Source organism: Falco peregrinus, chromosome 13 (genome assembly GCF_023634155.1).
Source record: "Falco peregrinus isolate bFalPer1 chromosome 13, bFalPer1.pri, whole genome shotgun sequence".
NCBI classification, from domain to species: domain Eukaryota; kingdom Metazoa; phylum Chordata; class Aves; order Falconiformes; family Falconidae; genus Falco; species Falco peregrinus.
Genome location: NC_073733.1, coordinates 2,587,804 through 2,614,870, shown reverse-complemented (window position 1 = coordinate 2,614,870; position 27,067 = coordinate 2,587,804). Strand labels below are relative to the sequence as shown.

The following is a 27,067-nucleotide window of genomic DNA, read 5'->3' as shown; positions in this document are numbered from 1 at the left end:
CAGCATCACCCACTTTAAGATAAACTCACTCAAGTCTTTAATTGACTTCACATTTCAAAGTATGTGGCATTCTGCTCTGAGTTTCATTAACCAATAAACAGACCAGTCATTTACTTTAAAAAGGCAAGGTATTTATTTTTGTAGGGAATAAAAATAAACTGTAATACAAGTGAAACTTCATGGAACAAATACATTTAGAGAGGAAAAAAAGACACAGTGCTCCTCTAAACATGGTACAATTATTATTTTTTTTAAGCAGTGCATTAACTAAATGACTTACATTATAGAGCCATTGCAGCACATTCAAGAATATGGGTTTTCATCATCCACAATTTTATACAACTGTCCCTCAAACAGTTACACTGACAAAAATATCGACTTACAGAAACAGCAAAAACATTTACAGTTTTCAGCCGAGTACTACACAATTTTAGGTACGTTCCTACAAAGATCAGTTTGTGGATGATACACGTGTGTGCTCAGTTACACCTGAATAGATCCAGTGCTACAGGTTATTCCAGTAGTATGCTGCTACATTAAATACAGACGCATATACATAGATAAATGATATGAGGAGATACACATGTCAACCATTTCAACCTACCCACTTTCTGCATTGCTTTTTGTAGTTCAGAGGTGCCAAAAGGACGCAGCGCTGTACATTAAAAATACTTACTTGTAATTACACCCAACAAATGACACTGGCTGCAATTGGCACTGACCTGGCTGCTCTTAGTGCTAAAGATGCTTATGAAAACATGGGACTTCTAACAACACCTGGTCCGAGACATTCCTCATTAATTAAGCGCTGTGTATTAACGAAAACAGAACTAGTACATTCAGAACAGATTTGTCCCCCCGCTCTGCCCTGAGGCACGGGAAGTGCCTGTATGTGCAAGAGGGACAGCATGTAAACAAGGAGTAATGGCGTTAGGTCCATACAAAAAATGATCCCGGCACTCAAGGCAGAGCGGTGGGAAGGGGAGAAGAGCAGAACAGCAGACACAGTTTGAATCCTGGTCACTCACAAATACTCACTGCCATAGCGCCAAGCAGTGATCCCTCGGGGGGAGTGACCGTCGGGCACTGAACCACCCAACGGCCAGCTTTGCCAGAAAGGGAGCTGAAGCAGCGGCTGGCACAAGAGCTCTTTTAAATGCTTTCCCTGCAGGTGCTACCGCTTTGCCAGATGCAAGGGCACTTTCCAAGCTCACCATCTCCAAACCCAATGGAAACCACAGACACGGGGCACTTCAGCATGAACACTGCCACCTGCAACCCAGCAAGGTCTACCTCAAGGCAGAGATCCTGCCAGGTCCTGCGCTCCGTCTGCTCCCAGCAAGTCTCTCGCACCAGGACCGAGCTTACTGAAGCAAACTGAAGCTCACAGCGACCTACAGGCCAGTCTGCTCCTCCACCCCAGCCAGGGCAGCTCTATGTACCAGTGAGCACCCACACAGCACGGGGATTTTCCTTCCAAGTACTTCAATGAAAGGCATTCGCTACGAGCAGGAAGAGGCGGCTAGAAGTATATTATGCCTATAGGCTCTAACAAACTGCCTTTTCTCTCCCATGAAAAGAGGGCCAGCTGGGAACTACATCTACTGGCAAACCAATTATTCCTTTTTTTTTTTTCTATACAGCAAGCAGCACCCATTGGATTTTCTCCACCACAGGTTACAATTGCAAAACAATACACAATTTAAGAATCCAGCATTGTGAAATTCACATTAAAACATTTCAACCAGCAAATAAAGCTACTGTACAAGTCCCTCTTCTACTTCAAAGTAGTAGCTTCAACACAGAGTTTTAATTATAGGCACTTGCCCATTGAAATGCTATACCTGTTTGTAGCAAGAGAGACACTGTGTACAGGCATGAAACCATGACACCACGGAGATCCTGGTAAAGCAAGAAGTGCTCCAGAAAAAGAAGAGTTTTATACAGAGCCCATCCATAGCAAGCAGGATCCCCTCCTCCTTCCCATTTCTCCCAGTCAGAGGAATCCCAATGGAAAGCAGCAAGTTGCATTGTTCACTTAACAGCTCTAAATACAAACAACAGTATTCATGACTTCATAACGCATGGATGCACTGCTAGGAATAAGTTAGTTACAGTGAGTCTTCACCCACATAGTGCTTATGTAATAAGATTCCTACGTAACAGATTTTAGATCTCCTTTAACACTTTTAGGGAACATCTCATCAAGTTGCTCACCACTGTCAGCAGGGCACTCCGTGAGAAGCGAGCACAGGCTTTCTGCAATGCCCTGGGATGCCAGGCCCAGCTGACCAGAGAGACCTGAGGACACGCTGCAGTGCTCTGAACAGCTTTTCATTTTTGGTCTTGAAACACCCAAGAGTAAAAAGCTTCTAACTAATCAGTTTTCAAATAAATAATCTCATGGGAAGCCAGGAAACCCTGGGATCTTTTTCCAGCTCCATAAATTTACAGCACCAGCATGAATTATTTTAAATGTTGTAGACTTTGACAATGTCTGTACACATTAAACCCAAAAGGTTTAAAAAGACAGACCATTACCTTTTTTTTTTTGCTAGCTTTTGCATTTCAAAGTACAGTCATCCACTGTTTTGTTACTGAAGTCAAAAGCAGCAAGATTACTAAAAGCTTACTAATACTTTCAGTGTATGAAGTAATCTTTTCATGATTATATGCACCTGCAGTAGCATTGTACTCAAGATGGGTTTGTGGAGATGTCAGCATCACATTTTAAGATTAAGCAAAGACTATTATACCTTGAAAAAAGTAATCTGTGGTAATTCAAAAGACAAGGCAATGTGTAAACATTTATAGAAACCTTCTGCAAAATGTTTTTATGCAATGATTAACCATTAGCAGGTCTAAAACCTTCAGTAGTCAGTCAAAATTCTCTACAATTCTGCATCTTTAATTTTCATTAGAGAACACTTTAAAAGAAGTTATGACATCTAGAATAACTGGTCCTAAAAACAGCCTGTCTTGGTCTCCTTAACCATATGAGAGTCCTCTGTTTAAGAAGCTGTGCATACTATCTGCTACACTCTTCTACCACCTAGAAAGCAAAGACAGGGTTTCCTATCAGCCCGTAGGAAACAGGCTCCACACTGCAAAGTGCACACATGAAACGAGCTTTTACACTATAAAGAGGCAAAGGGAAATATCTCCCCAGCACCCTCCAGTGGAAACCTACAGCAGATTCCAAAACCTGGGTACCTAGAGCAGCTGGATTAAGACTTGGGGTGCAGTCTCTTCACTTGAGGAGCACATGGCAAACTTAAAAGACTGGCAGACTATCTAATTTACATGTTAGAAGCTTAGCAGATCTTTTTTTAGGAGTAAAGAGACTCAACAGCAGATAGTCACCTTAAAATTAAGAAAAATTGGATTCAGAAATCTGTATCCTTCAATATAAAATATACAGCTGTTGCATGATGCAGTATTGTTGATACATACCCACACAACAAATTTCAAACATCACCTGCTTAAGCATATCTGGTTTAGTATTTTATGCGTTTAGTTTTTAAATCAATTGCACGCTGCAGTTCTCTAACTCCTGCGTTAAAAAAACCCCAACTGTATTACTTGCTTTAAGATTGAAAACCCTGCAACATTTTAAAAAGTTTTTTTGCCATGCTAGGCATTGAAGAAACTCTGTGTTCTCAGGTATTGCCCTTTTTCCTTGGGTCTTCTGATGTGCTTAATAAAATACATATTTTCTCACCCACAATGAGACACTTGGGAGGTTTTGGTGTTGTGGGTTTGGTTTTTTTCCTTTTCTACTTTATCTTGAACACTGAAACTAACCTAGTCATTTCATCATAGGCTATAAGCATATGAACAACAGCTACTGCATTCTACAATGCTATAATGGAATGGTTCTAATTTTCACTGTAGATTGGGAGGGCTAACTTAGAAAATATTTTCAGCTTGTTTCAAAATGTTTATAGACGAGAAAAACTGACTTTAGGACTTAATGGCAGCATCCAATTTAAGCAACAGGATCGAAAAGGAAGCAGAAAAGCATCTTGACTTAAGCTGCACAAAGGGACTCTCCGTGCAATTAAGCACACGTACAGAAGCTTGTCCAGAACAAGTACTGTGGGACAGCTTTCCTGGGCCATCCATTTCCGTGGGGAGACAAGCCCTTATTTCTTCACAAGACTCTGCATAAATGGAACATATATCTTTGTTTTAAACCTGCAACTAGTATCTTCAGCTGAAATTACTATAGTTTGAAGAAACCATGTAGTATTAACAACCACTGGAGTGAGTCCAAGCTGCAGCCACTGCCACGAGACAAGATGTCCACTTCTTGTTGCAGCAAAAGATCACATCCTAATTTATATTTCATCACCAGCTTCACAAAATTACAAAGTTCACTGCCACGAGAGGTATTGTTCATCTCACCATGCCTTGACAGTACAGGCAAAACATCTCTAAGGTTCATGTAATTTTAACATCCAAGATAACACTCACCACATAATGTGAAGTAATCATTTTAGGCTCCATTTCAATAATCAAACACACCTGATCTGTAATTACTGCCTCATCGAAGGATGTGAGAAAAGCATATTGATTCCAGCTCAGAACAAAGAGTTACTCTGCTGCTTCAATTTAACCAAGATCACAAAACAGGACAGAAAATTTCCACATAGTATTTTTCTTATCTTTTCTCATGTCTAATACTCCCTCTGTCAAAAAGTCAGGTGTTACAGACTAGCTTTGTGGCTTGCCGCACTCTCACAACCAGTAAATGAGGTCCATAAAAGCTTATTCTTTGAAAGATCTGCTTAGAAAGAAGCTGCTACACTCAGGGGATCGGCAAAGATCCTGGAGAAGCTGGGAGCAGATAAAAAACCTTGTTTAAAAATACTGACTACAAAGAAGATCAAATACTACTCTACACTACAATAATAGAAATAGTACATTGCATGGCTGGACGTTAAAACGGTTTCCATAAAAAGGCACAGGGGGATTTGTTTTTGTTTAACAATTATGCATAGGAAACAAAAAATTAATCAGTTTTGCCACAAGGTGAGGGTCCATGCAGAGATTCATTCACAGCTAAGAAAAGGGGTTTTTTATCTTTTTAAGATGAACTGGAATTTGTTATCATTTTAAGATGGCCTTGCACCACCACCAAGAACAAATGGATTGCATCTTTCCTACTCCAGTTTATAACTGTTATAAGTGTTTATAACACTGCACAACTCCTAAGCCCCACGTTAATTAGCCAAGATTTCTTTCAGCTTGAAATACCAGCACTGGCACGCAGTCATAAACCTTAGACAAACATCATTTTCCATTGAAAAATAAAGGTTTACACTAACTCCAGGCAGCCTTCTGGGCAGCTCGGTACACATCTTCCATCATTCGAGCTGCAAAAAAATGCAAACCAAACAAGTCTTCCCTACAGCGAGCACAGGTCCCTGCAAACATACGTACTCACGCTTAGCTGTAAATGGTTGGGTGGTCTACACCCCCCAGGGGCACAGCTCCCCCATGCCTCACCACCACAAACACCTGGTTCCAGAACACAGTTCTCAAAGCTGATCAGTGGTGCCAAGGCTTTCCGTCCTTAGCTACAGAGTCTAACACGTTAGTGGTGTCACTGAGATTGCGGAGGTCCTGGTCATGAGACAGGTTCTCTTTGTGCTTTTGGTCCACACCTGGTGTAACATCTGTCTCCCTTGCTGAGCTGCCGTTGCTCAACACAGGAGGTGGTTCCCCTTCGTAATCCTGAGGAGTGTTGAGCATCGGTGTTTTTGAAGCAGCACGTCCCACTTTAGATAAGGAGCAAGCTTCACTGGGCAAAGGACCATCAAGGAAAGGAAGTTTCTACACAAAGATATTAAAACAATTAATGAAAGCTATTAATCCCAGATGTCAGATGTCCATAAAACAACTGTCAACGTAACAGTCCTGTGCCAGTGGCTCTCTTTCAGCTCTGTAGTCCACCATTAAAAGTACATAAGCATAGATCCTTACATGTTTATATTAAACATCGCTATGTAAACAACAAAACTAAAGTTTTCAGCATTCACATGAACCTAGCAAAGGATACTGACAGGTCTTCTCACTGGTATATTTTTGTGCATATATATATGCACTGTCCCACTACTGCATTTTTAGGAGGTTTTTTTAGTTTGTTTGTGGGGTTTTTAATACACACAGAAAGAACATTGCAAGTAAAGCCTTGAGCATAAAGAAAAGCCACACTTCTTTCAGGCAGCTGTACGGGACCATGGTGGGCTGACCCTGGCTGGATGCCTGGCACCCACCAAGCTGCTCTGTCACCCCTCCTCAGCTGGGCAGGGGAGAGACAATATAACAAAAGGCTCCTGGGTTGAGATAAGGTCAGGGAGATCACCCAGCAACTACCGTCATGGGCAAAACAGACTCGACTTGGGGAAATCAAATTATTACCAGTCAAATCAGAGTACGATAATGAATTCCTCATGCCCCATGTCAGGTGCCAAAAAGGAGTGTGGTGGGTTGACCTTGGCTGGATGCCATGTGTTCACCAAGTCACTATCATTCCTCTCCTCAGCAAGATGTTGTGGGGAGAGAATAAGATGGGGAAAAAGCCCCTCGTGGTCAAGATAAAGGAAGTTTGATAATGCACAAGCAAAAGCCATGGGCAAAGGAAAACTAAAGATTTATTCTCTACTTGCCATCAGCAGGTGATGTCCAGCCACTTCCCCAGGAAGAAGGGCTTCAATATGCACAGCGGTTGCTCCAGAAAACAAATGTCAATATCAAATGCCTCCCCGCCCTCCTCCTTTCTCTTAGCTTGTATTGCTGAGCAGACGTCATGCAGTATGGAATATCCCTTTGGTTAGTCTGGGTCAGCTGTCCTGGCTACGTCCCCTGCCAAAACTTTGCCCCCCCACAGCATACTGGCCTCTGGGTATGAGGGGGGAATGCTGGAGGACAGTGCTGTGCCAGCACTGCTCAGCAGCAGCCAAAACACTGGTGTGTTACCAACACCTCTGCAGCTACCAACACACAGCATAGCACGAGGAGGGCTGCTCTGGGGAAAATTAACTCCATCCCAGCCAGACCCAATACATACAGAAACACAAAACTACAGCACTTCAAAGCTAACAAACTATCTACTTTTTTTTTTTTTCCCTGTCTTGCACTGCTGAAATAGATACCTACATCTTAATATAGCTATAGTTACCTGGGGAATCTGATCAGAACTGACCAAACCATGAAGCATGTGGCTGTTTACTTTATTCATCATCATCATCATCAAAATTTGTTATTCAGGACGCAAGATCTCTGCCCCCCAGTACCACAGAATACAAAAGTGCAAGACTCCCTGTCTTGTTTTAGCACAGTACTTCAAACCTCAGGTAGCCACCTTCAGAGAATAATTCAGCCTGTGTGATCCAGCTACATTTTAGCCATTACGTGGAAAGCCACCTGAAGCAACTCAGTTAACTGTTTTAATCCCTGGTTGATCATCAGTTTTTCCAACAGGTCTAGTGCACGAGAAGGCGGGGAAGAAAAATGTGTGGGGGACAAGCAGAAAACAGTAATATTTTTGGACATTTGTAGTATTTATGGTGGGGGGTAGCAGGCTCATTCTTTTCTTCTCTCCCTACCCCCTGAAGTTTGCTGTGAGTGGAGTTGAAATCCAGATGTTAACATCTGCTTTGTTTAGAGAACTGGAACACCATGAGCCTGCAACAGAACTTGATTGAGCACAGCTTTTACCTAGCAGATTAAGAATTTTGGGTAAATCAAATCTGTTTATTACAGCAATGTCATTTAACCCCTCATTTTGTTCAGCTCTGCCCAGCTTGCTGAAACAATTCTTCAGTGCCAATGTTCAATTCCAGTTATATCTGCCAAAAGCATCATGTGATTTTAAGTATTATTAAGATTCAGGACTCACATTTTCCAATTCAGATGCATTGTCCTCCAGTTTCATCTTCTGGCTCATGGAGCTTAGCAGATGATCCAATACACACTGTTTTGGATGCATTCCTTTGTCAAAGCGATTATACATCCCACACCAAAACCTCAAGGGCAAGAAAAGAGAATTAGGCGGTTAATTGTATACTACAGGGCAACAAACTAGATGCTATTTAAGGAAAAAAAAAAATCAACAAGTTCAGATTAGCAATTTATTTTAAAAAACTGCCAGCCTTGGACTATAAAAATCAGTATAAACAGGCAAATTTTCATAAAGTTCAAAAAAACTTCAGAAGATCCAAGTAATTCTGCCTTACAATCCACGTGCACTGGTAGTAGGTATTAGTGTAAGACAAAACTACAATTTTTTTCTATAGCAGACCCACTGGGGGTTTAGGCAGTTCACCTGCAAGTCCTCATTTTGCCTACCTCCCTACTTTTAATAAAACTTTTTGCCCTCCAGTAACCACAGGCAGCACTTTAAAACACATTTGCGTCCCCCTCTCTCTCAGCAGGGAGGAGCGAGCCAGAAACAAAGCAAAACTAACCGCTTCAGCTGTAACACCCCGGGGCAAGCAAATAGACATGGCAACAAGAATCCCTTCTTGTGAAAACCACCCTGACTGCAGAAGCCTGGGTGTGACCAGGCACTGAACTTCCTGTTTGAAAGACTCCCTTAACAGATATTAAAAAGAAAGAAAGGAGAAGCTTTAACAACTGCCTACCCTATTACATAGATTTGACAGAGCAAGCAGTCAGGGTGTGTGCAGGAGGTCTATCTACACATCTGAAGTTCTTTTCCTTACCTTTCTCCACCCTTTCTCAACACCAAAGAAAAAAAAATATTATTTTGAATTACAGTACCCACACTCATTTAACAATTACCTGTGCGCTGCTACTATGTTTATGAATGAGGAATGAAGGGGAAAAGTAAAACAAACCATTGCTATTCCATGAAAATTTATTTTATGAATCCTGAATCACCGATCTATGTTACAATGAAAGCACTGCCCCCTCTTCTTCCCCTTCTTAAATAAGCAACTTACTGGAAACTAAAAGGTAGTGTATTTGGTTGAAGCTCTTTGTAAGCTGTAAATCCTCTGTACAAAGGATTTCTCAATTCCTGCTTCTTCTGTAAGAGGAAAGGCCACAGAGAATGGGTCTTCTCAAAGATTCTGTCAATTAAAAATAACATCTAATCACTAAAATAAAGAAGTTAAGTGGACTAACAACATTAGCTGTTTTGAGTAGAATTAGGTTAAGGGAGCTAAGAATTATTTTTACACAGTATCTGATTAATTCCATAAACACAAGATACATCACTGAGGAACATGTAATAATTGAAAATCGCCACTATCCAGTCTAAAAGGAGTATCTGCAAGTTATTACTGTAGTCCAAATTAAAACATCTGTCTTCTGGAATAGAACTACATGTCTAATTTTTTTTCCACACTGTAGAACATAAGCATCTATGAAGACAATGTTACCCTTAACCAATCTACAATTACATTAAAAACGCACAACAAACACAACCTGCCCTCCTTCTGACATTCAAAGTGATTTCCAGACTGTTGGCTCTAGAAACTTCCTACTCACTTCAGATCCTCACGTTCCTTATGACAGGTCCCAAGGAAGTTGCCAAACTGGCAGGAGTAGACGTGGTCATGGATTTCAAGAAGGAAACGCTCATTAAATTCAAATGTGCATGGGAACTGCTGCATGAGCTGCCAGACACATTCAATGAACTGAGTGAAGACAGGAGATACCTCCTTGGGGTCACCATCCAAATGGCCACACCTAGAGACATGCAAACAAAACAGGGTTAAATCCTCTGTCACCCAGAAAAAAAAAAAAAAAAATCTCTTCACCATTAAACAACTGCAAGGTGTTCTTCACTCCTAAAGTAAGAAATTGTCCTGCAGAGTAAGGAAAAACCCTATGTGATTTACCATACAGCAAGTGTACATTAAGATGTGCCACCCTCAGCATGACTTGTTCTCCAAGGGTACCTGGCAGGAGTGACAAGACTTGTGCATGTCCCTTTCTCTGAAGTAAAATTAGCAGTGGAAGAGCCTACATAACTGATTTGCAAGCATCAGAATAATTTATCTGTGAAACAAGAATCCTTGAGCCTACGCTACAATGTTAGCACAAGGGATAAAAGACAGTATTCTTCAAAGAAACACCTATCGCTCAAATACAGGAAACTAATGCTGGCCCTTAATTGGGGGAAAAAAGTTGACATTGGTGGGATTCTGTTTGTCTGCCAAGAAGAGTAAGAAATGGGGGCGGGGGGAAGTGTCCTCTACAATCTTCTATGGATATGGGAGTATTATATTGGGCAGGCATAGCCAGAATGGGCAGCAACAGTCAGGACAATCTGAGTTTGCTCCACATAGATATTAAAAATGAAATCCTGGTCAGTAATTACTTGGAAAGAAACCAAGGAAAAACTCAAACAAAGAAACAAAGAAAACCCCAAAACAACCACCAAAAAATATTTTTACAGCTTTAGATGAAGTTCAGAAAAATCCTACTAGTTCTGCAAAAATCAAGACAGGGATCTATTGGTGTTCATTACAACCCACCACAAAAGAAAAAAACACCACAAAAGGAATGATGGCATTTTTGGAAAGAAGTCAACACTTTGTTGTACTGTAATGACTGTCCTTCTTTAACAGAGAATACATGGGGCAGAATCGTCCTTTTCTAGGAAGGGATATAACCTGGAAGTCCACAGAAAGACATCCCCAAACTTCAGTGGAAGAATGAAGTAGGATTTCTTATGACAGAGATCTAGTCGATCAAATCCCAGTTCCTGATTCTGTGATTCAACCACAACACCCCGAGAAGCAGCATGAAGGATTAATTTTCCTAAGAACTGTAAGGCACCAGCCACCACTACGACAGGAATGATTCTGTCTAGAGGGACAGACATTCATATTCACATTCAATGCTGAAATTCGTGTCTCAAGTACTTTTTGTATCCAATGCCAAGTTCTCATACTTGAAACAATCCTTCATACTAGAAGAATAGGAGGGTTTTTTTTGGTTTTTTTAATATTTTTTATTCTTAAAGCAAGAGAGGTGAAGACTCCCTTAAAGGAGCAGAAACAATGACCACAGAACATTTATTTGGCCGATAATGACCAAGGAGCCATTTATCTTTGACTGCTTCTTCTTCTATACCAGTATAAGAGCGTGCAAGTTGCTTATTTTCCCCCAGACCTGTTTTAAGGAAACCAATTTATTTTATTATCAAAACCAGGAATCTGTTTCACAACAAGAAAAAAACTTCAATTTTTAACAACCTAATACCGCTGAATAGACTGTTCCCTTCCCTCCTCATATTCTTTTGGATCACCTCAGTTTCTAATTTCTGTATGGTAAATATAACAAGTAGTAAATTCAAGGTAATACCCCTACTAGATGCAGGCTACCAATTACAGGACTGACAGCATTTTTAATCTGCCTAGAGAACGCAGGTCAAATTGTTTTTAGCATGACACTGGGCTCAAGTTTATGCTTTGAACTTGGTAAAAGTGCTTAAAAACTTTACCCAAGACTCTCTTCCAGGAGATGACTGCAGAAGAATTAATGTCTTGCCAGAACATGAGCACCTCTCATGTAATATGAATGTGATTTTGCAGGCAGGAAAACACTCAGAATTCAAAAAATTTGCTCAAGACTGTATGATTTTGTAAAGTAATAAAAAAACACTGATGAATTAACAACCCTACCAGATACTAGCTTTTATTGTCACCAACTCCTGTATTTTCTAAATCTTCTCTCCTCTGTCCTGTATTTTCATTTAAATTTTTCATGGAAGTATATGAACCTGAAAACAGTGTATTAGTTTCACAGTCACTACACCCAAGATAACACGCTCTTCTTACCTGTGGGAGAACTTGTGGCCCATTGCAATCCACTCCTTTTCAATCAGAACCTGCAGTTTCAAAACAGATTTAAAAATGTGCATTACTTTGTTTAGAAAAAGCAAAATGAAGCCTTTTATGTTAAAGTCTAAAAAGCTTTCCACCAATGCTACCTGTTGACCCTACTGTTCCGAGTATATCCATAGAAGTCAACAAAAATAGTAATAATGATTTATAGATTAGTTATCCGCAGTTACCAGTAAAATGACACTGTGGGAATCAGAAGTTATTTCAAGCAAGACGAGTACTGTTTTGAGGGAGTCCTTATGTTGTTAAAAACATAAAATACAAACAAAGAGAGCTAGAAGAATGAACAGCTTAATATTACACTATGTACTATTTAATTCAGGAAAGAGTATCGTGATACTCAATATATCAGCAGCTGGAAATCAGCAAATGCTTAACACACAAATAGGAACATAAGTACAGCTGTGCACTGAGGAGCTCAGGATGAAATCAGAAAAACTCCATGGCTGTTTCTCATTTAAATAGAATGTGTATGCTAGACGTAAGAAAATTACAAGAAAGCTGTATTTTCCTTAAACACATGTCTCACAGGGAACCAGATGACTTTGCTTGTCAAAATTTCTCCATTCTTTACACTTCTGTTGCATTCATTTAGGAATAACCACTGTCAAAGTATTTATGCATATAAACCATTTGCTCAGGGACAGATAAGCATTTGTCTGTTTTAGTTACTGCTCCTGTTCCCTCCTAATCAAAATCATGTTTCTTAGTTCATACAGAATTGTCCAGAGCACAGCCAAAGCCCAGACAGATGTTTCACACTAATGTAATTTTAACTGTTAGAAGATTACAGGATAATGTAGAAGCAAAAATAATAATAGCATGGAACAAGGAAACAGTCCTAGCTAGCAGTGCAACACACTGGAGGTGGCAAAATTTGCATTGCTCTGATTTCAGGGTTTCTTTTAAGGAACTCTTCTGAGAAAGGGCAGCAGTCTGACTTCCACGTATTTAACAGAAGTTGATGAATGGAAAGGTAACATCACAGACTGCACTGTACTTACGCAGTGATGGCTTCAAACAAGAAAAAGCCTGAAGTAGAAGCAAACAGCCAAATTCATGGTAAAGGATTTAAAAAAAGGTTTTAAATGATGCACAGATTTTATGTGACATACAGGTTATATGCTGCCCTGCGCACAAGAATAAGTTCACCCGATTTTAAATCCTAGCAGATACGAGAGCATTCACTACGACAGTCTTAAATGACAAGCTGCTTCACCACTTTTTTGTGGATTGCTGCCAGTTTTGCATCCTTTGCTCACTCATCTCTTGCTGAAATGTCTCATTAGTGGCTCTCACGTGGACATTCAAGACAACAAAGATTTGGGAATTGTAAATCAACCACTGCTGTTTTGTGCCCATGCTGTTCAGAGCAATTAAAGCTTGTTTATAGAATCAAAGCTGTTTTTATGTAGGTCACCTACTGTTTGTTCCAGGAAACGGCCTAAAACATTTAATTAGGGCCTGTTTACATTTCAAATCCAGGCAACACATTTTATTTTTGAAATTCCAACATTCATGTTCTTACCATGAAGCCTTTAAAAGTCCTATAAAATGGATCTAACAGGAGGCTAGCCAGGGAGCAGACCTGAGCTGTGCGATCCCACCCATCAGAGCAGTGGACTAGCACACTAGCTTTTTCATCTTTCACAGCCTGTGAAGGAGAGAACAGACAGAACAGTTTAGCAGCTTTCCAGGCTGGGTACTGTAATTAAACACTATCACTTCATCTGCATCTACCTGACTGGCCTAAAACCAAAGAGGAAAACTTGTCATTTCTCATCTGGACCACAGAAATGCACCATTTCTGAGCACAGAGCCATCAACCCCTACGAAACCCCAACTAGAATAAAATGCTGTAGCATGCCTTGTCAGCAACACAGACTGCTGAGAAACAAAGACCTCTGATGTTCAACCTTCTGAAAGGCCAAGAATTCTCAGTTCCCTCCTCAGAGGAAAAATTTGGTGGATGAGTAAAGAATAACAACTGGACACACAAGGACTAGGAACTTCTCAAGAAATATTAGAAGAGCTCATGCCAACCTACTCCCATATGGATCACCTTCTTCCCCATGTACCAGTGGCAGAAAAGAAACACATAACAGCTTCATGCTTGCTACACGGGAAAATTTTAAGAGAAAAGGCAACATTTACAGAAAGTCACTACCCCTGCCACATGTTGCCTGCATGCCCTTTACTATTACTGAAGAGCCATGGGCCTTTGACTTTGCTCCTTTTGCATGACCTGCACAGCCACAAGCTTCACAGATGAGGACTGCATTGAATAATCAAAATTAGGAGTCCCTGCATTACACTGAACCAGGAGAAAATAAACTGGTCTAAACAATCCCTCCTTTAAAGCAAAGCAGTATAGTAAGTTACAAGCACGAGGTTACAAGCTGTTTGCACTACTAAATATGTTATATAGAGACATTTATAAATGTCATTTATTCACATTCTTGTGATTTCATTTGTTTCAAGTGAGTTCTAATAAAGCCTAGCAAACTGCTTGCTACAATCCAGTGCACAGGGCAATGTCCCAACCCCTATGGCATATCATTCAGCCACAGGATGTGGCTAGGAGAGAGCCAGCTGGGCAACCCACTTGATGTTCTCCAACCGCAGGCTGGTTTTTGAGAGCTGAGGCCAACCTGAACGGCAACGTTTTCCCACCTTTTCACCAGAGACAACTTCACAGCCTTGGAGCAGTCCCTAACAGACAAGTATTTTTTAATTCACCTGCAGGTTGGAGTACAGTTTTACCTTGGCAAGAAAGACACCTGCATCCATCACAGCCTTAATGTGCCGTAACCAACCTGAGTTCTCCAGCCCAGTGAGGAAATCACTCATTGAGGGGGACTTCATTTCACACACTAAGAACACAAACAAAGGAATTAGCTGTCACTCTGTTAACGACATGTCTTTCTTTTTCCTACCTCCTCATTATCTCTTCACAGCACCAGAGCAGCTAGATGCTAAAAGCTAACATTTCCCCACTTTTACAGTGTCAGCAGCAATATCCCGTCTAAAGGACGCAGAAACTACCGGTTGCATACTTAAATACCCAAAACAGCAATTTTCAGCTATGAGAGAACCCAAGGATCTGAAAATATTCTCTTTTTTAAAATGGTAACTCATTATTGTTTTTAGCAAAGAAAGTGTTTAGTGATCTGTTACTTCGCTATAAAGCAACATCACACACACATCTAAACCACTAACATGCAGTCACTATCAAAAAGATATGAAGAAAGGCGAGTTCTAATTTAGAGAGAGAAACAACACGCCTAACCTTGAAGGCAACTCAGATGCTATATTGAAATCCAGCACAGAAAACACTTATAGCAATATAGTTCAATAGTCCATAAGCACCAGTGAGTGAGATCTTATCACTGTTGAAGAAGAATATGGGAGTAAGCAAGTATATATTGTGTCTCTTCCTCCACCACAAAATAAACCTGCCAGGTACAGGCAATTGAGGACTTATACTTGTGATGAGGCCAATCTCTTTGTCATGGGAATAGCCTCATTTTTCTCCAAGGTCACCATGGATCCTGCAGTGCTACCTGGCTAGGCAATTGGTAGCATCAATTATCCAACTGTTTTGAAGCAAGATGACCATTATGCTGGTTTCTAAAATATTAAACTCTTATTTTGAATGACAGCACTCATATTACATTTTAATAAATAAAGCACAGGGACCAAGCAGAATAATTTGCATCATCTACTCTGCCCCGTTCCACATTCTTTGTTAGCACAATGATGGTAATAGTGCTGGAGACCAGCTGGCAAAGTATACTGGTCTGATCCAAGCTATGCCACCACCTTTAAAGGACCTTCTCCAAAATTACGTCAGTGAAAATACAGGCCTGATTCACCTCTTGATCTCCAGTAGCTCAGGGAAGTATTTCCTCTGTGCTGCTTTGCATTTTCCCCTAAGATCACAATCTCACAGAGTAGCTTATTTACCCGAGCTACTCTGCATTTTAATATATTATGTATTAAAACATTAATATAACACATTTTAATTTATTAAAAGCAAAATCAGTTGAAGAAATCAGAAATAAATGAGAATTTTGTATGTATGAGATTAAAGATCATACCAAAATTTTATTTCAAATCAGAAATACTGTTTAACATGGAAATACTCCAAACTAAACACAGCAAACCCCACAAAAGTATTTCCCCAACAACTGACGTTAGTTTTCTTTCAATAGGTCACAAAGGAACCACAAGATGATCTCAGGGGTAAAATACAGTATTTCCCTAGCCTCTTTCTTTTAATTTGGGGCATTTAAGAAATTCACATTTTATGTGACTAGCACAATTAAGGAATGTTGTTAGTATTAGTTGCTATTTTTGAACCAAGCACAATAATAAAACATCTAGCAGGAAAGCCTTTTAATAGCATTACTACTTTCAGCCACTTCAATACAGAAAACAAAGTAAGATATTGACTTTGTTTATCTGCTTCACAACACACAAGTCCACATGCACTTGTCCACACAGGATCTGTATATTCAGCAAAAGCTTCTGTCCAAAAGTAACCAAGGGTAGTGAAGACTGGCCACTTGCATGGACCGTACCTACCTTCCAAGAGCTTCTGCAAGCTGTTACGCATCACATGGATGTTTTCTATGCCAATAAATTTAAAGCGAATGTTATCATAGTTATCTTCATTCTCATAACCCTTCCCAGCAGCTCGGTTGGCCATGGCATTTAACTGTCAAATTCAAGGGAACAGAATAGGATAGAAAGGAAAGAGAGAAAATGACAACAAATAATACAAGAGATAAATGAGTCTGTTTTGTAAGTCCTTTTTTTTTTTTTTTTTTAGAATCTCCCAGAAAATATACTGAACAAAGCTGTTATTCAGACATACTTCCCCACCTCCCAGACATTACTTCCAGCTGTTCCAGTGTCTCCAGTCTATTAGTCATATGCAGAGACTCATTAAGACCCTGGATAGAATTTCTTAGGGTAGGTAGTATCAAAACCATGCCAAATTTCAGAATACCGCTGTCATCAAAACAGGTAAAGAGACATTGAGTCTGCCTTAACTGTGAAGCTACATAAAAAAATTCAGGCAGAAGCATACAAAAGTAAAACTAGGAAAGCCATTTTTACGAGTAACATACATACATGGTGGTATAGAAATAGTAAGAGAATTCCAAAGCTTTTCACAGACATACATGCACAGATGAAATAAAGCCACCTGAGGGAAACATAGAAATATTAAAGTTGAGCAGAAAGAATACAGCAACCAACCGGAACTGCAGAAAAGAAGTAGAAAAGAAGCCAGCTGCTCTACAATTATCCAAAACAGTTCAAAAGCTACCAGGAAATCTTTAGCAGTGACAAATAAAACCAAAAAACAAAAAACAAAAGTAACAAAAAAAGAGCGTCTCAACCCCCCATATATTAATTTGGGAAGAGAAGTAATTTGCCTCCATAGAGAAGACAGAAGAAAGAGTCAGATACAGTATATACATCTTTAGAACAATTAAATAACCCTAGTGCTTCACTTCTACCATTCAGAGTAAGACATTGTGTTAGAAGGAGAAATGTGACCAATAATAAATTCTCCTTCTTTCACCAAATACTTTAGAACAAAACTGCCATCAATGATGGATTTCAGTGGAACATCTATGATACTGGAAGCTGTCTGTAGCAAAAGAACAAGCAGTGATTGCTATAAACATACATATAATTACAGAATAGGTTTATCTGTAGGAAATGCCATACTACAAAAAGCCCAAAATGCACCTTGGAACAACAGGTGAAACATTCCATTTTCCTAAAAAGACTTTTTTTCCCTTCGTACCCCTGCCACAGTTTAACTAAATGTATAGCTTCTATAAAATAACTGCAATATTTGAACAGTGAAGCAGGTTCTCAGAAAGCTCAATTTTAAAATAAACAGAGCACTTTTAAACCTTCCTATTTAAATAATTGTGTACTAGGAAAATCTCTGTGTTCAAATTTGCTTATACCAACACTCCTAATCAATATGCTTACAAGACAGTAATTTGAATTGGCTTCTAAATTCAGTTCCTCAAGCTGACAGAGATTTCATTTTGCAAATGTTTCTTCAATATCCTTACCTAAACACCTCAGCAACGAAGTTCTAGCCCCAAATAGTGGCTATAGACCAGAAGAGCTGAATTGTATTAAACTCCAAGCTGCACATCACGAGAACGTTAGTGCTGTTTTTACAAAGGCAAAAAAGTTGAGGAATTGCTTTTCTCAGTTGTTACCAGATTCCGTGCAGCCCCACCTCTTCCCAGGTCTGCTGATAAAAGCATTTCAGCCTCAGGGAACTGAATCCTAAGGCTCCTTTCCAACTAAAGGCATTAACGACCTAGCTCTCTGCAGGAAAATGCTTCACTGTCCCAGCCAGCTGCAAGACTGCCAGTTGCTTCAGGTTGTCCTTAACACAAACCTCAACCCAGAATACTCCAGGAGAGTGAGCATTCTTAACAGCACTTAACATTGCAGTTATATTATGCACAAGCATTTTGTCACATTAAGACACCAAACTAGGAGCCTGATACTGAATTCCTGATTCAGGACTGACACAATTTAAGCTAATGCAGTGTAAGAAAGCATTAGCAGAGTCGTGGAAGAATGAACTGGGAACAGCATTACCAATTCAGATGCAAGCTTTAAAAGTAGCGACAAACCCCATGAAGATACCTTTGGCCTTGTGTCTACAACATACATGAAGGGGCTCCCAGGGTTGGCTTCTCTGATCGCCTGCAGCATTTGTTCATCCTCCAGACAGCGTGCGCTGAACCCTGAGAGAGGCTGGCTACAGCGACATATGGCAGCCTGCAACACACAACAGCTCACTGTTTCCTGCTTTCAGATTGCCTCTATTGCATTGCCCCAAGGAGCACTGGTTTGTTGGTTTTAAGGGCCCTATTCTGTTTCACTGAAAAACTGCTACTTAAATGGACACACAGAAATACTAGTGGAGTGTTTCTCAAAGCTAGAAGTTTGGGAATTGTAAGAGAGTAGTGAGGCTAAGGAGCCCTGTTGCAAACTTCATTGCTATGTTCTCAAACCCACTATGCTCTGCCTGATGATCAGTATCCCAAATGATAACATTTCTCATGTTTTCTACTTGGTTTCTATTGTCCAAACCATTCTCTTCCACAACTTTGCTTATCAGTTTTTACTGTTCCACACTCAGAACTTCACCAAGTATGCTTTAGGGAAATTTCAATAGCTGCCAGCACAACTCCATGCAGTTGCCCAGGTCAAGACACGCTTCCTCAGGAAAACAACAATTTGACTGTGACAGCATTTTCCTAACATCTGCATCTAAGACACTGCTGAGACAGCAAAGTTAAACATTTACATTCTGGTCTTCAGTGGAAAAAAAACAACCCTGAAACCTTCAATTATTCTGAGCCAGCAGGGATTCATTTCAGGGTGGTTCCTCCCCTTCAATACTAAGAAAATCTAGCTAACACGTACCCTGTTAAAACTTTATTCAATATAGCTAAACAGTAGATTGCAAAAGCCTACATAACAAGGCATTGCTGAAAGCTGATTAAAAAAAATTCAGACAGGAAGCTTAGAAAGTTTGTGCTTTTTGCACAGGTCTGGATGCATCCCAAGTGTTTAACTAGATTATTCTGTGGCTGTTAAGAGAAGCAGAGTTCTCAAACAAGAAGTTAATATGCTCTAATAATTATCTCATTCTTTCCTTTCACTAAAAGGGTACTGGACAAGAAGGGAAACCTTTAACGCCCACAAAACCAGCAGACAATGAACAACTAACATTGTTTTCTTTATATAAGTAAGAAAGCACCGGAATCCGCCCTCTGCTTCTGAACCTTGAACTTCCGATCACCACAGCCTTATTAGCAGCTCGAGGCACCACTATTTCTGGAGGATATGTGTTGCAAACCTAAGTGAGAAGAAAGAAAGAAAGAAAATCCACATATTACTATTTAACAATGCCAAATTCATGAAAAATTTCTCTATATATGCTGGATTGTATGCTAAAAACAACAGAAACAGATTGTTTGCCATAGTGTATCTAACATAGTCCACATCTTAAGTTTCAAGCCATGAAGGTGCATTCAGAAAAAAACAACACAGGAATAGGTGCAAAATAAAACAATGTGGAGAACGAAATAAATCAATTTTGCAATTGAACCTCAAAAAAATGGACTGCTCAAAACACAATATATATTAAAAGTTATTTAAATCCATAAATCTTCTGAAAACTTCCAATTTGTCACAAAAAAAATAAACTAAGAACTACTATATTTTAAAAGTTCCCTCTAAATTTTACTCAACTTGAAATGAGCTTAACAGCAATCAGCTAGCATCCTCAGAGACAAGCTTTACCCTTTCTCCTCAGACCAGTCTTTTCAGCATGTACTTCACAGATAAGCTATTCTACAAGTCTGGCTTTACTTTAGGCTTGACTATTCTGAAACATCTGGAAACCATGAGAAAATTATAAAGCACTGGCACTTGCAAGTTACACACTAGCAAGTAAAGCTTCAAAGCTATTAATGGTTTTAGGTGCCACATTCAGATGCCCTCATCAGCTAATGGAAAAAGCGCCTCTCGCATCATATCTGAATTCAGGCATCCAAAGGTACAGTCATTTAATATTACCAGTCATCTCTGACAGCACAGGCTTGTATTTCTTCAACCCAAAGTGTAACAGTAAAGAAAGCTACTGGGGAAAGGAAGTGGAGAGCCAAGAGAAGGGATTGAAGACTTAATATGTTGGTATGTTCCTCAGAGTAGTTTGCCTTTTAGACAGAGACGTCTGACTGTACACAACATCAGAAGAAATAAAAAGGGAAATAATATGAAGCAGGAGTTTTGAGTACGCCTGCTGAAAAAATGCTTTCATTTAATGTTGTTTAGATCCAGCCTGGCCTTACAGGGGAGAAAGAGGAGAAAACAACAGCAGCAGCCAGTTAGGACTAAAACGACCAAAAACCCGTATTTAGCAGAAGATTCAATCAAGCAAGAAAAAAAAAAAAGTTTGTTTTCCCTTAGTATTTTTTCCTTCCTTACCTAGCCACTTTCCACTCTGACACACTCCCCACTAAGCCAAACTGCTGCCATTTATTTCTCCTCTACCCATCTGTCACCAGCCTGGTGGGACAGGGTTTGGAAATACCAAGAGCAGCTAAGGGTACTTCAGGTTTCTTATAACAGATGGTTTGACATTTCTCCAGAAAAACAAGGATCTGGTACTTTGCCAGGGGGATCAAAACAAACCAAGGTGACTCTGCAGCTCTGTTCTCTTCTTCCACAGCATCACGATCTGCAACTTCACATCAAGATGCTGCTGCTTCGATTAAAACCAACTGAGCTCATTCCTTCCCAGAGGCATTACCTCTGCAGCTGTAGGACTGCTGTATGCCATTAATAACAAAGAAGAGATACTGCATTAAATGGCTACTTTGGGCAAGAATTACCTCATAGTCTTTATTAACATCCGTTATTTCCCAATAGTCATTTGGAATTCCCATACGCTGGTAATCGACTTTTAAATCAATCAGCTTCCACCCAATCTCCCGGTTCTCTTTAGACATTTTAGGATTATAAGAGAAAGCATAAAGTTCTTCGGATTTCACTGGGAAGACAGAAAAAAATAACTAGTGAGAGGGAGATACAAAGACATGGAGAAGTCAACACTCCTTCTGGAAACAAAACCTGAGTACTTCACAGGAGAGTATAGATATTTAAAATTTCTCAATCTCTCATTAACAGATTTTCATTTGGGGTGATAGCAAGTGCCAACAATTCATATTGAAAACCCCAGGAATTTCCAATATTCAGTTCCCACGTGCAGGGGGATACACTCAAACATTTTGTTAGAATTAATGAAAACTTCAAAGTAGTAAGTTTTCCTGAATAAATTATTTCTTACTGAATTCACTACAATAGGCATGTTAGATGAGATTTATATCTTAAGAACTAATCCATAAATGAAAACATATATTAGAAGATATATTTTCTGTGAAGAGTTCATAAAACAGCTCTTGCACACCTGTAAGTTCATCGTTCAACAGTGAGTTCTGAGCCGCATGGAAAACTTGATAGATGTCTTGAATATTACTGTCAGCCCAACAAAAGCTTCAGGCTGTGTCTGACAAATGGTAATTTCTTCCTCCCTCCATCTCTACCATCCCAATTTCCTTCCCTCTCTTCATAAAATGCAAATCCAACCAATAACTCATTCAGCTGATTCCCAAGGCAGCAAGCGCTCCAGAGACAGAGTGAAACCTGTCAGAGTCTGATAAAGTAGCCAGGTTACCAGACAGGTAACCCATAGCTGTCAATCATACATGCGCAAATAATAAATAATCATATGCTCTGCCAAAAAAACATGAAGGAAGCATACATACAGAAATTTCAAAACAACAAAAGAGAACTGTTAAAATCCATAAATAGAACAAAAGAAAGAGCTACAGCATATTACCAAATAACCACAAGACAAAAGAAACTGATGTAATCCCCTGCAGTGACAGCTCCCACGCTTTGAGACTCTACATAAGTCTCTAATTTTCAAAACTGAAAGAACAGTGACAGATTTTAAACATAACACCAGCAACTTGCCAGATACAGCATTAGAATTAGAACTTCAGGACTAAGAAAACTCCAAAGCTTGGAGCACAAGGGAGATGCTGGGAATAGACAGAAGCCCCTACTATCAATCAGAAAAACTCAGAAAGAAAAAAAAAACCAACATTTCTACTACAGTATTTCTATTCAAGTTCTATGTGATGGCCAGCATGAAGCAGACTGGTGCTATCAATTCCCTTCCCTTAGACTAGTGACATAATTACAATGTGCTATTACAAATGGCATCCTTGTAACAACGCTGAACTCCAAATACTGGTTCACTGAAGAAGCACCCCAAAAACAGAAGCTACCATAGACAGAAGCCAGGTAGGAAACTCGGTGGAATGCTGTCTTGCCAGAATAACAAGGGGCCTGAAGATTCATCCATGATGGACTAAAAAGCTGAAGCCAAAATAGACCACAAGCTTTTGAGGATGTTTTGCTCAGCCTCTTTAGGAGTGACTCCAAGTCAGGGCAGCCAGGGTGAAGCACCGGCTTTCACAACTGAAAAACAACAAACACTGAAGAGTAGCCTAAACATGCTATTGGGAAACAAATGAAAGATGCCAATGTTTAAAGTTTTATTTGTGGCATTCCAGAATTCTGTGAACATCTGGATAAACCAGAAAGGGCAGAACTACACATGGCCAACAACTAAGTCACAGAAATGACTGACAATGGGCAGATGTGGGATATGACACTCAGCACGAGTGCTACAAGAAAAGGAACCTGAGATGCCACATACAGCCTCAGCTGGGCAAATGAACTTTGCACAGGTCTTCAGAAATTCCTCATGCAAGACCACCTCATCACCACTACCGCAAAAGATTTTGTTTAATTTGGAAGTACGTGCCCTGGTCTACTTATGGAGCCCACCCACACAGACTTTCTCTGGTGGTGGAAACTGATTTTGATTTCACATCCTCCCCCTCCTGTACTGACAGGGTGGAACCAACAGTCTGGCGGGCAAAGCTCTCTCTATTGCTCAGATGAGCCTTCCAGCTTAAAGCATTTCAACGATTTGCAAAACAGACTCCCGTCCTAAATACCTGGTTGTGAAAGTTTAAGCAATGAGGTATACACTTCGTGACAGTCACGTTCCTGCCCAATAACAAAGTGAGCCACATGGAAGGTCTTGCAGTGGATAAGGAGTGGATATCCAGCTGTGGTCAGGGGCAATTTTTCTACAGTTGCAATATGGTGATGCAGAATCTGAAAAACAGGAAATAAAGAACATTTTTCAGAATATCAACTGATAAGGCTGTGAGCAGTACAAGCAGATACTAAGTTTTTGCAGTACTATCAGCTCTTTACGCTTACTGTGTCTAGCTAGCAACAGCAAATAAGTTTATTCACGGTATTTATCAAATAAGACTGTGCACCCAAATGCTAGGTAACTAAGAGCAAGACAAAGTTCCTGGAACGAACACCAATTCAGTAAGTGAACTCTGTGAAGTCACATTACCATTGTGTTCATTTCCTTCCAAAACACCCGTTTCTGTTGAGCATTTGGTATCAAAATGCTATGAAAGACTACTAAAACTCTGGAATTCACAAACCCGCTCATTTTGGATACAAGATATAATTTTTATACTTGTGTTTAAACAGACTCCAGGTACCACGACATACCCATATTTCTTTCCTGACTTCAGCAGAAGCATCTACATAGATAAGGTGGGTAGCTGTCAGGTATAACGTCCCATTTGCTGCCTTTCTATTTGTATAGCGATCTAGTAGTTTCACATTTTCAACCTGCAACATAAAAAGAGTATAAAAATTAAATTTAACTTTGATAGAGGCAATATCTAAGCACCTGTTGAACTGCAATGATTTAACTTCTAATACAAGACTCGGGAAATAAGACAAAAAAATATAAGAATTAAAGTCTCCCCTGCAGCACTAACTCAGCTTTACACTATAAATCGAAATTATTTCTCCAGTAATTCAAGTCAAAAGGTTAAGCAAACTGCCAACGTTTAGCACCAGTGTAACAGGATTACTGGATTTGTAGCCAAGATGATCAGAGTTTGTACTGTGCAAGGCTGCAGAAATAATAACACAAAAAAATGTGAAAGAAAAGACCGTTCATATTCAGCATAATTAAAGTACTGCTCTGAAAGCCATCTTCTCCAGCCTGACTTCCAACTACTCAGCCACTATAAAAAAAGTAGTAGTAGTTGTTAGTTCTTGTAACACACTTCCCAGGCATGTAAGCGCATTTCATAGACCACGCTAAGCTAATGAGCAAAACCAGTTTTAAAAAACAACAGCAGAGACATAATAAAATATTAAACTATTTAAATTATTTGATTGATTTTCATCTGGCCTATTTGCTTCTTAATGAATGCAGATGGAACTTTTTCTTTCATCATTAAGCAAAAATAATGGGAATAACTGGAAGGGCAATGAAAACAAACAGTTTAACGGTATATGATAGATTAGTTCAGGGTGTTGACTATGTAAGCTTCCTCACAGGGTCATTGGTCTGAGATAAATCATGGAAAATGACAGGCAGGTTCACCAGCGCACCTTACGCGATGTGGGGACAGAGCACCCCCAAACCAACATCCTAGAGAATAAAACAAAACAAAATACAGCAACCTTCACGGTACTTAAAAAAATAATAATAATAAAAAAATATTCAAACTCTAGACAAACAGCTGCCTGAAGTAAACACAGTATTTTTTAGCTGTCATGAGCACAGCATTCCCAGAGCTCCCGTTTCACCTCACCCAACTGAAAAAGCACGCTGGGATTCACTTCGTCGGGCCGAGGGGGTCTCCGCACTTTGACACCCACGAAGTTTGCAGGACCCGCACCAGGGGCCCGCCTGACGAGCCCCCTGGCCAGCAGCCCCCTGGCCAGCAGCCTCCGAGCCGCCACGGCGGCCGGTGGGAAGCGCCGCCGCACGGCGGCTCTGCGGGTCGGCCGGGCCCGCGGGAGCGGTGCGAGGACACGTACGCCTCGGGGGAAAGCACAGAGTGCTCCTTTCCTGACATTAACCACGGCTTCGCACAAACAAAGCCCTTGGGAAGGCCCGGCCCTGACAGAAGCCGCGGCCGGGGCCCGCCGCCCCCGAGGGGCTTCGCCTCAGGTGCCCCGCGGGAAGGCGCCGGCCCGGCCGCCGCCACGCGCCGCAGGGGGCTGCCCACAGGCCGGCGGCCAGCTCCCGGGCGGCACAGCCTCTTACCTTCGGGGTGGTGATGTGCTCCATGGCGGCACCGCCCGCCTCCCCCGGCCTCACCTCAGCACGCCCGCGCGGGCCGGCCCCCGCGCCGCCATTTGCACGGGGCTGCGCCCGGGCCCGCCGCAAATCTCGCGAGAGGCCGGCGGGGCGGCACCGCCGCCATCTTGGGTGAGGGCAGGGCGCTGCCGGGGCAGCCGCGCGGGGTCCCGGCGCGCTCGGGCTTGCCGCGCTCGGGCTTGCCGGCGCGCCCCCCGCCCCGCTCTGCCCTGTTCCCCGGCGGCGGGTACGCGGAACTCTCGGGGATCTCTCTGGAAAAAAACCACCTTTTTCCCCTCAGTGTGTGCGGCCGTCAGCGCAGCCCTTGATGGGCAGCAGGCTAATCGCATTCCCCACTCACGAAAGGGGGTTGGGGATTTTGACCACGTTAATAGCTCGTACAGTCGCGCGACAGAACTAGATTACTAGTAATAGTTTTTCCGTATATTTTGATTTCAAAGCATAATGCCGTCCCTCGTGGACACCCGAGCTTGATCCCAAAGAGCTGCTGTCATTACTATTCACCTGCTGCCGCCTCTGCAATGCCTGTCGCGGGCCCTGCCCAGGCCCAGGCTCGGCGCTAGCCAGGCCCTGCGTGTGCTGAGGAACTCGCCTCAGGAGGGTGACCTTGTATCAAGCCCCAGAATGTGCGGGTTTTAACTGTTACATGATGGACGACGATAGTGTAACGTGTCCGTCAAGTGTTTGTTACAGATGCCAGCGAGAAAAGGCACTCCAACACCTTATGGAGCCTATTAAAATAATGTTAGTTAGAGGCAAGGTGAGCAGGAAAAAGGGGACGGCAGGGATGCTCTTACAGTCCCTCAGCGGGTGGGAAGCCCAAGGTGTAGGGGGCCGGACAGCCCCCCCACAGACGCTGTGGAAATCCTGTCCGCCAGCACTGCGGTCCTTACACCTGTTGTAGGATGCTCCTGGACATAAGCGACTCCATGATTTTACTGCTTATATAAACCCACGCTGCTTCACTGCAAGGTGAAATGAGACACGCAGGTGGTGTAATTGCCGAAGCGGCACCTGCACACAGGCAGCTCCACCGCAATTATTGGGGGCAGCACTCATTAGGGATTTGCATTTGTGCTGCACATCAGTTCAAAGTCATTTTCTTGTCCCAGTAGCGTCTCCTGGGGTTTGCAGAGGGATGATGATAATTTAGAATGTTAATAATAAACTGGGTGGGGATCACTGAAGGAGACTACAGTGCTACGCAACATGCCTGTATAATAGCACCACTTCTTCCTCCTCTTCCCAAAGCTATGTTCACACACAGAAGGCAAGAAATAAAAACCGAGGGAAGAAATAAGCACGTTGACATGAGTGGACAACATGGAGT

At 41.2% G+C, this 27,067-nt stretch overlaps 1 protein-coding gene across 2 annotated transcripts; it reads right to left on the bottom strand.

Annotated features, from left to right (window-relative positions):
• Positions 1-109: 109 nt before the first annotated feature.
• MTMR8 (myotubularin related protein 8) lies at positions 110-25,789 on the bottom strand. 2 transcript variants are annotated; one of them, XM_055817938.1, is made up of 14 exons: positions 25,684-25,789; positions 24,123-24,245; positions 23,543-23,705; positions 21,344-21,501; positions 19,675-19,803; positions 18,582-18,716; positions 16,476-16,608; positions 14,652-14,761; positions 13,417-13,542; positions 11,823-11,872; positions 9,523-9,723; positions 8,973-9,101; positions 7,907-8,033; positions 110-5,838 (listed from the first exon to the last, which is right to left on the bottom strand). In XM_055817938.1, exons 1-14 carry the CDS (start codon positions 25,705-25,707, stop codon positions 5,554-5,556), a joined length of 1,893 nt encoding a protein of 630 aa, XP_055673913.1. In that variant the 5' UTR covers positions 25,708-25,789; the 3' UTR covers positions 110-5,553. The 2 variants fall into 2 exon arrangements, with proteins under 2 accessions (XP_055673913.1, XP_027640005.1); XM_027784204.2 differs by lacking the exons at positions 24,123-24,245; positions 25,684-25,789 and adding an exon at positions 21,919-22,164 and having other exon boundaries at positions 23,543-23,682.
• Between the last annotated feature and the right edge of the window lie 1,278 nt (positions 25,790-27,067).